Source organism: Malaclemys terrapin, chromosome 8, assembly GCF_027887155.1.
Source record: "Malaclemys terrapin pileata isolate rMalTer1 chromosome 8, rMalTer1.hap1, whole genome shotgun sequence".
Taxonomy (NCBI): domain Eukaryota; kingdom Metazoa; phylum Chordata; order Testudines; family Emydidae; genus Malaclemys; species Malaclemys terrapin.
Window position 1 is genome coordinate 20446122 of NC_071512.1, and position 9389 is coordinate 20455510.

Consider the following 9389-nt stretch of genomic DNA (forward strand, 5'->3'; position numbering starts at 1 on the left):
CAGTTGATGTAAGCAACGCTGTGTCTACACTGACACTGCATCGACCTAACTACACGAACATTGATTCTATGCCTCTCATGAGGTGAAGTTATTAAGTCGGTGCAGAGGGGGAATTAAATTGGTGGAAGTGATATTTTAGTGTAGACACTTACATACCTAGGTTGATGTAAACCGCCCTGTACAATACTCTGTATTGTAAATCAGGCCTAACAATTCTCTTGGTGCTTTTTGCAACCGTAGAGGTATTAAGAGCCCAGTATTCTAGTCAAATTCCATTTCAGAATTACATTCTTCTTTCCTGCTGTATTTTCAGCTGGATATGGGATTCTTGCAGAAACCAGGTGGGTGAGGTAATATCTTTTATTGGACCAACTTCTGTCGGTGAGAGGGACAAGATTTTGAGCCACACAGAGCTCTTCTTCAGGTCTGGAAAAGATAGTCCCAGCAGCACAGCAAAATACAAGGTGGAACAGATTGTTTAGCATATAAGTAGGTAGCACATACTGTAAGGGAGCATTCTAGGTAGAGTGGCCCATTAACATCTCTGCAGATATAGGACAAAAAGAGGGGGTTAGTGGGTTACAGATTGTTGTAACAAGCCATAAATCCAATGTCTCTGTTCAGTCCATGATTTTTAGTGTCTAGCAGAGTAATGAAATTAACCTCCCAGGCTCATCTTTTTAAAGTGTTGTGCAGGTTTCTTTTGAGGATGAGGACTGATAGGTCAGATATAGATTGATCGCTTTGTGAAAAGTGTTCACCCACAGGTGACGTGGTGCTTTTGTCTTTTATGTTTTTCCTATGTGAGTTCATTCAAGAGTGTAGTGCTTGTCTAGTTTCACCCACATATTAAACTATTGCAGTGTGCCACATTAAACTACTGCTGCATTCCACCCTCCTCCTGCCTGACATGATTCCTGTGTATATACTTGTATATGCAGTAAGTAGGAGTTCTGCCAAAACAATAAACTCTAAATAAGGGCCTCAGCTCTTTGCCTATCCTATCTTGACTGCTTTATTTTGTGAAAAGGCTATTACTCAATTAATTATTAATAATTATCACTATTATTATTCCCCTAAAAGAGATTTGTGGATGCCTGGTCAGTAAAAGTTTGATTGGAGCATTGTAAAGGCTGAGGGTTATAAATAATAACCTTGCTAATAGCAGCATCTTATGCAGCACATCTAGCAGACTGTGACCTGTTCTAACCGAATGGCCACTCTACTGTGAGCACAATATTTCACTGATCATGCTGCATGGGCATTAATGATTCACTGGAAACAATTAGTTGTAAACTGCCTCTACAGTGCTAATAAGTGAGTAGCTCATAGCGGGCTGGAACATCAAGCATTAGAACATACGAATCCTTCACTCACAATCTGTCTCTAAGTCATGGTGTTATTACAATAGCAATAATAAATAAATAGAAATGAAAAAGTGCAGCTCTGTGTTTATTTTTAAGGGAAAAAAACAGATTTGCTTTGAGTCTGCAGCTTTGGCAGGAGTCACGGTTTGGCAGAATGGATGCAATTGCACAATCAGTTAATCAATTTCAGACTGGCAATTAGTACATCCCCAGCTATCTGAGAAGATTCTGGATGGCTCTGGGGCACTTGATCAGATAGAGATCAGCAGGGAACTCGAGAAGTTCTAGACGGTTGCAGAGCACTTTGTTGTTTATGAACTGTCAGGGACTTACTGAGAAGCTTCTGGAACATTCTGAGGCAGTTGGCCAGTAATACTTTGTCAGGAGCTCAGGGAGAAAGTTCTGGAAAGTCCCAGAAAAGTGTTGCTGCCTGGGAGTTAGAAAGTGTGAGAGGGAGTTCAAAGCAGTTTGAGGAAATGAGAACAGGGAAAGTTTGTGTTGAAAGGAGCAGCTGGAGAAGAAGAATGGTAAGAGAGTATTGCTGTGTGGTGGGGGAAGGAACAAGGCAGAGAAGAGAAAAGCAGTTGTATGGGGGCAAGATTGGGAGAGAAGCAGGAGTCACAAGTGGGGAAAAGGGAAGGTAGACAGACAAGGGGAACCTCCTCTCCCATTGGGAGGGACAGAGAAAACATGCAGCAAGGGAAGAGCAGGCTGTGAGACCATATTAGAAGCCAGGCACCCAGGAAGGGGAAGTGAAAGTAACTGTGATTGGAAGCCCTGAGTAAGAAATACCCCAGTGGGTTGATGGAAGCTGATTACCCACAGGGAAAAATAACTTTGGGGAAGCCTTGCTACATTTGTGAAGGGGAAAAAATCAGAGACTGAACAGCTCTATTGCCAGTTATTTGGTAGCCCTGATTTCAGTGGGAATTTTGAATATGCAAAGAATACAGTCCCAGGCCTAGAGTTTAGTTATATTGCTTTTTCTTCCATACAAAACAAACTGGGGAATATTCCTCTGTATATATACACACACACCCCTTCTTTTAGGCACCTCAAATATACATTTAAAAGATGTCTCTTCCTATTCTGTCCACACTGTGACGCTTTTCTCAATACCCCTTTCACATACCAGACCTATGAGGTAATATGAAACAGTAAATGTCAGTAGGGGTGTGTGGGTAAGTGTAAAGAGAAATACTATGAAGAGTCTGTGCCTGCAGTCACATTCCAAATCTATAAAGGAACATGCACATGAACTAATATTGTTCTGAAGACAGGAGGAACCACTGCCACTTGTGCTTTAAAAGAACCTCACTTAGCTTCTCGGCAGTGTGGGGTCTATGACACTGAGTGGCAGAGTTCTAATTCCACCCAGCAGAGGGCAGTTAGAGAGCTATACAGCCTAGCCATGTCATCGCACTAGGCATGGGGTGTGTGTGTGTGTATTCTTACATGCAAAACCGATAAGAGAACGTGGAGCAGTACATACTATGAAGGGAGACTGTATATAGGGTGACCAGATATCCCGATTTTATAGGGACAGTCCTGATAGTTGGGGCTTTTTCTTATATAGGCTCCTATTACCCCCCACCCCGTCCCGATTTTTCACACTTGCTGTCTGGTCACCCTAACTGTATACGTTCTTCCGCTGTACATTGTGTGCCTTTTCATCAATGCCGGGAGGCCCGGTTGTTTCTGCCCGCAGCGCTGGGGAGCGTAGGGTTGCATCAGTTGATTTCCTGCCTGATCAGGATGGAAGTTTTGTATGTGTCTGTGTGTTTTGCATTCAAGCGACTGCAAAAGTGCCGATGACGTGAGTACTCTTGGGCAGGGAGTGTCTGCTCTACACGCCTGCAAGTGACGTCTTGCCTGAAGCAGTCATGTGATCCAGTCTCATTCACAAAAAAAGGGGTGGGGGCAGGCAGCGAGCTGACTATATAAGGCCAGGCGCAGGGCTGCAGCGAGCAAGGAAACTGCTAATACCCAGAAGGAGGCACAAAGAGCTGCTAGTGAAGTGAGGCTCCAGCAGCAAACAGCAACCGCAAATCAAGCCAGGGTCACTGCGCCCTCCGACCCAGACTCTGCCTTTGCGATACAGCGGGGGTGGCTGGAGTTAAAAACAGAATTTGACAAGAAGCGTTGGCTGCTTTTTTTTTAAGCACCTCCAATAGTAGAAACCAAGTCACCCTTGAGAAGGAACAAAGGAGCCGGGAGAGGAAACAGCCCCCAGGCACAGACAAAGGGGACTCGCCTTCCCCCATCCGAACGAGCACTTTGACCTTGAAAGAGACCAACCACCTACCCCCCTCTCTCCCCGCCGGAGTCCTGCATTTGGGGGACCAACCAGCCGCTCCGAGCTCTCACCCCGCGCACCGAGCTATGGTCAACATGCAAGTGTGCGCCCTGGATTGCGAGACGCTGCGGGGGCTCCTGCAGGACCGAGCTGCCCAGTGCCTGGTGCTGGACTGCCGCTCCTTCTTCTCCTTCAACTCCGCGCACATCCTGGGCTCCGCCAACGTTCGCTTCAGCACCATCGTGAAGCGGCGGGCCAAGGGGGCCATGGGGCTGGAGCACATCATCCCCAACGAGGAGCTGCGGGGCCGCCTGCTCGGCGGGGGATACCACGCCGTGGTGCTGCTAGACGAGCGCAGCTCGGACCTGGAGCTGCCCAAGCGGGACAGCACCATCATGCTGGCCGTGAACACCCTCTGCAGGGAGGCCAGGGACACCCGCATCTGCTTCCTCAAGGGTGAGTCCCGGGAGGGCTCAGGGCATGGGTGGCATCAGTGGTGATCCTGGGGAGAGGGAGATTCTGGCTGGCACAATCTGGCCTGGGTGTTTTCAGGGGGGCGCAGAGAATTTATGTCTCACCAATGCTAACAAGATCTTTCCCTCTTTTTTTCCCCCTTGCCATTCCAGGAGGGTATGAAGCCTTCTCTTCTGCCTGCGCTGAGCTGTGTACCAAGCCAACTGCTCCCACCGGCCTGAGCCTGCCTCTGAGTGCCAACAGCATGCCCAGCAGTGCGGATTCTGGCTGCAGCTCCTGTGGCACCCCGCTCTATGACCAGGTCAGTATGAAAGGGCAAAGAAATAAGGGATCATTTGAATTGAGGATAGCCCTGGAGGCTGAGTATCTCCAGAGGTGATGTCCAGATACAGATACATTTAATACTAAAACCATGTAAAGAGAGCAAACATCTGCTTGCCTGCATGTAACAAAAAAGAGGGGGGGTATTTTAAATCACAGAGTACAATTAACTGATCCTCTTCCTTTGTCTCTTCTCTTTTAGGGTGGGCCGGTGGAAATCCTACCATTTCTCTACTTGGGCAGTGCCTATCATGCCTCCAGAAAGGACATGCTGGATGCTTTGGGGATCACAGCCTTAATTAACGTCTCGGCAAACTGCCCCAACCATTTTGAGGGGCATTACCAGTACAAAAGCATCCCAGTGGAGGACAACCACAAGGCTGACATCAGCTCCTGGTTTAACGAAGCCATTGACTTCATAGGTAAATGAGTGATCTCTGCAGCCTGTGCTTCCAAAGAATCAGTTTGCATTATCCTTGAGGTGGAAATCTCAGTGGAAAACTCTAGCCCAGTTTAATTTTAAAATACCTGGGAAACTGTTTCCTCAACGATTAAAGTAACATGAAATAAATCTGTAGCTATTTTATTAGGGCCTGTGCTCCCTACGAGGCTGTATTGGCTAAATGCTGAGAGGAGCCTTAACTTTATAAAGCTGTCTGAAATATTGAATCCTATAGCAGAAAGTAGTTAGTAACCTAGTTTGGTGTTCCACCAATACGTTTTTATTTTTTAAATAGAGATGGCTGTTTCAAACAAGTATCGGTGGCTGAAGGAAACTCTTTGTATCATTGGAATTAGAGTTTAGTATAGAAATCCCTAGGTTGCTTTTCCCTCAGGACAAGAGTCTCCTTTGTCTGTGAAGTGCCATGCACAGCTAGAGTGTTATGGAAAGAACAAATTTAAAAAAAAATGTGAAATAGCAGCTCGTGTTTCTGTAGCTTTGCAGCAACCTGACCCATGTATTAACCATGTCATTTAATTGATTATTTCAGATTCTGTTAAAAATGATGGCGGAAGGGTATTTGTGCACTGCCAGGCTGGCATCTCCCGCTCAGCAACTATCTGCCTTGCTTATCTCATGAGGACCAACCGAGTCAAACTAGACGAGGCCTTTGAGTTTGTGAAGCAGAGGAGAAGCATCATCTCCCCAAATTTCAGCTTCATGGGGCAGCTACTTCAGTTTGAGTCTCAAGTCCTAGCCCCTAACTGCTCAGCAGAGGCTGGAAGCCCTGCCATGTCTGTATTGGACAGAGGAACATCAACCACCACTGTCTTTAACTTCCCAGTCTCTATCCCTGTACACCCTTCATCCAGTGCTTTAAGCTATCTGCAGAGTCCCATCACCACTTCTCCAAGCTGTTGAAGGGTAGATGAACATTTATTCAGAAAACAAAAACTTGACTCTTGTCTAAAAAGTGCAATAACCCTAGGGACAGTGTCTTCAGTCATTTTAGTTCACATGGGGTTTTATCCATCCCAGAACAACACATTGTCGCAAGCACAGAGGGTCTGATTTGACTCCAGAGAGCTAGTTCTTTCTTGAGTTGGTTGGCATATTTTTGACCAATATCTGGATGCCTACAAAGAACACAGAACATTGCTTTCTTCTCCTGAGTTATTTCTCCTTTTGTCTGTCAGTTCTAAAAGACTAGTCCTTGTTAAATAGCATACCCACCGGTATTACCATTTCTGGATATTCTAAGCAACAGTGATGCTGTCCCCTTTTATATGAAAGTCCTGTTATTTATTTATTTTTGTGTAGATGCATTATTCTTGCCTTCACAAGCCTGAAGTTTAATTTCTAGAGAAACCAAATACCTCAGTATTTTTTGGGTACTGTAATCCTGTAAATACATCTTAAACTGTTTCCTAAGCACTGACATAAAAGCACCAGATGAGTGCTTTTTTTTTAGTTGCCCAAGGTTGTATGTTTGCTGATTTTATTTATGATGTGAAATAATATATTTCTTCTTAGGAAAGAAGACATGGTTTTGTTACATGATTATGACTTTTTATACAAACAGAATAAATTATGACATTTCTATTGAAATCTGGATGTATAAAGTCTTATGTTTTCAGTCAAGGCTGCAGCATATAGCACAGGAGAAAAGTCTTTGAGTTCAAGTCCTTCTGCTTAACTTTGTGACAGCAAGCAAATCACTCAATCCCCTGCTGTCTCAGTCAACCCTGCTGGAAAAATGGGTTTGTGAAAGGGCAGGGACCTCACTGAAAACTAGATTCTGCTCCTGAGCTAAGCTCGACATGAGTATGTAAATGATCAATAAACCTGTGGTTCAAATTGTGGTATAATAGCAACACTCTGCCCCCTGCTTTAATAAATCATATTATAAACACTCCAGGCCACCTTTTCAGCAATGTGAAGTGGTGTTAGCTGCATTGATATCAACGGAGCTATGCCAATTTACACCAGCTGAGAAACTGGTAGATGACTAGCAGTCACCCTACTGCAAAACAAAATAGATCCCTTACCTTATTACTTATTTACTCTTAACGCATTGAAGGTTAAGTCTAAAATCTGGCCCACCACTGACAATTGGCCCATATTTGTAAAGCTTCCCTTAAGGAGTGTAATGACATTCTTTGTTGCCCCGAATGTTTCTCTTTCCAGCCCAGAATATTTTTATTACCTAAATGGAATGCCTGCCCTCTTGTTCCATGCGTTGTACACAAATCTGGGCATATCTACAACAGGAGATAGTTTAAACAAATTGCACTGTGTTGAGAGCACATATTTTATTTCTCACACACTATGTCAAATTCTGCTCTCTTCCTGCAGATTTGCACAAGCGTGTCTCTACTGACTCCAGAGGAGTTACTCTGCATTTATATTGATGTAACACAGCAGAAGCTATTTCATTATGTGCTGTAACAGACAGGAATTTTAGCCAATGAATATTCATGCCACCTTGAAGGTAAGACCTACAACAACCTATAACATACAATGAAACAGTATGAGATTAGTTGTGCACAGCCCTGTGGGTGGTGTAGCATCAGGCTATCCCACTGGGTGTTGTGGGAGAGATTGTATGCTCAGGACCGCAGTTGCTGTGCCACTCCTGTACTTCCCACTGAGACAAGGTAATGCTGCAGGTACAGGGTGGGTATGGGTATTTCCCCACCTGCTTCCCTCTGTATTTAGAGTAGTTAATAACACTATCAATGCTAGCCTTGTGCTCAGAAGAGTGCCAGAACTGCAACTGTGACGGGCTTCTTGCACCAACTGGATATGATCAGGCACTGTATCTTTAAAATCCAGTGGATCTAATTCTCCTCCTGGATATTATGCAGCCTCATTGAAGATGGGTTTGCACAGATGCAGATAAAAGTAGAATTTGACCTTGTCTCTTTACCTGAAATGAAGGCACTTATCATTAAAGTAGACACTGAAGTCCAAGGTTATGCGTGAGCTCTTATTGAGTATATAATAGCTGCTGTTTGCCTACACAACCAGTGCTGAACCAGACACCACATAATTCATTGCTTTGTAAAGCCCTGTGAGATAACTGAAGTGTTAATGTAAATCCATTCTATGTAAAATCCAGTTCTGTTCTCTTGGGAGGAGGTACCCTTAAAAGTTAATCTGATTGCACAGCTAAGTCTGAAATTCTCCCAGATGAAATATTCCGCAGACGCTACTCTGCCTTCAGGAGTATATGTTAGCAATCAGTGAGCCACAACCTGACCCCAAGGGACAAAAACAAATGGAACAGCAAAAGGGAAGTAAACAAACATCCCTATTCACCGACAACTGAAGCGAGAACCCTTCCCCCCTCCTCCCCACAATTCATTGCATACGTGACCCTCCTACTGGAATTGAATTATCCACCCCCAGAGCCTCTCCCACTCCCCAAATCCCGGAATGCTATCCACCCCCTTTCCTTGTTCCATGAAAATGAACTTGGAAGATCTTACTGTTCCATGGAATTACACCCACCAGCACATTCCCTGACAAATGAGTAAGGCTATTTCTGAATATGTGAGCCTCATTACACCTGCAGTGATCAGCGGAACAAGCGTTCACCTTCAAAGCAAAGCTTATTCAGTGGAAAAATACAACCTTGGCTGTGGTACAACTGACAAACACAAAAAAAGATCCGACCCATTAATCACAGTTCAAACAGAATTCCGCTCCCCATCAGCCATGGAGGTTTGTTTATATGTTTCTGGGAACAATAAAACTCATTACCTGGCAGTTGGTTGTTTTTACAACCTAAACAGGCACCTGACAGAGGGGCACAAAAAGAGCTGCTTCAGCACAAATCACGTTTCTGAAAAACAAGCCAATTCAAGCTGGTTAAAACTTTCTCTGCAAGGCAAAAAATACATTTCTCGTTCTAAAGGGTTGAAATGTAGGCTCATAATCTTAAACATAGTTATTACAGTAGTGCCTAGGGACCAACCAAGATTGGGTCCCCGTTGTGCTAGGTGCTGTACAAACACAGCATGGTAGACAGGCTCTGCCCCAAAGAAGGGGAAGTCCAAATAGATGAAGAGCTGAGGATACAACATACAAGCAGAGAGATCACTGTGACAATGACAAACATCATATTAGTGCCACAATTTTGGGAGGAGATTGTGAGCTTTCATCCGGAGAGGATTAGCTAAACAGAAAGACAAGGGAAGGAAGAAGGGTGAAGGGGACAGAGCATTGCAAAGAGGTAGGTAAGGAAGTTACCAGGGGTAGGTGTGGAATGAAGCTGAGTGAAGAGACTATGAAAGGGGGGTGGGAGAGGACAGGAGGGGGCCGGAGCAAACAGCCAGTTACAAGGGCAGAGAAAGACCAGTTGCAACTATAGTAAGGTCTGGTCTATACTACCCGCCTGAATCGGCGGGTAGAAATCGACCTCTCGGGGATCGATTTATCGCGTCCCGTCGGGACGCGACAATCGATCCCCGAATCGGCGCTCTAA

The 9389-nt window shown here is 44.8% G+C and overlaps 1 protein-coding gene across 1 annotated transcript; it reads left to right on the forward strand.

The window, feature by feature from the left end:
* Nucleotides 1–3339: 3339 nt before the first annotated feature.
* Nucleotides 3340–6508, forward strand: DUSP1 (dual specificity phosphatase 1). The gene is made up of 4 exons (XM_054038203.1): nt 3340–4119; nt 4290–4438; nt 4661–4880; nt 5451–6508. The coding sequence occupies exons 1-4, from the start codon at nt 3750–3752 to the stop codon at nt 5819–5821; spliced, it is 1110 nt and encodes a 369-aa protein (XP_053894178.1). The 5' UTR covers nt 3340–3749; the 3' UTR covers nt 5822–6508.
* The last annotated feature ends 2881 nt before the right edge of the window (nt 6509–9389 follow it).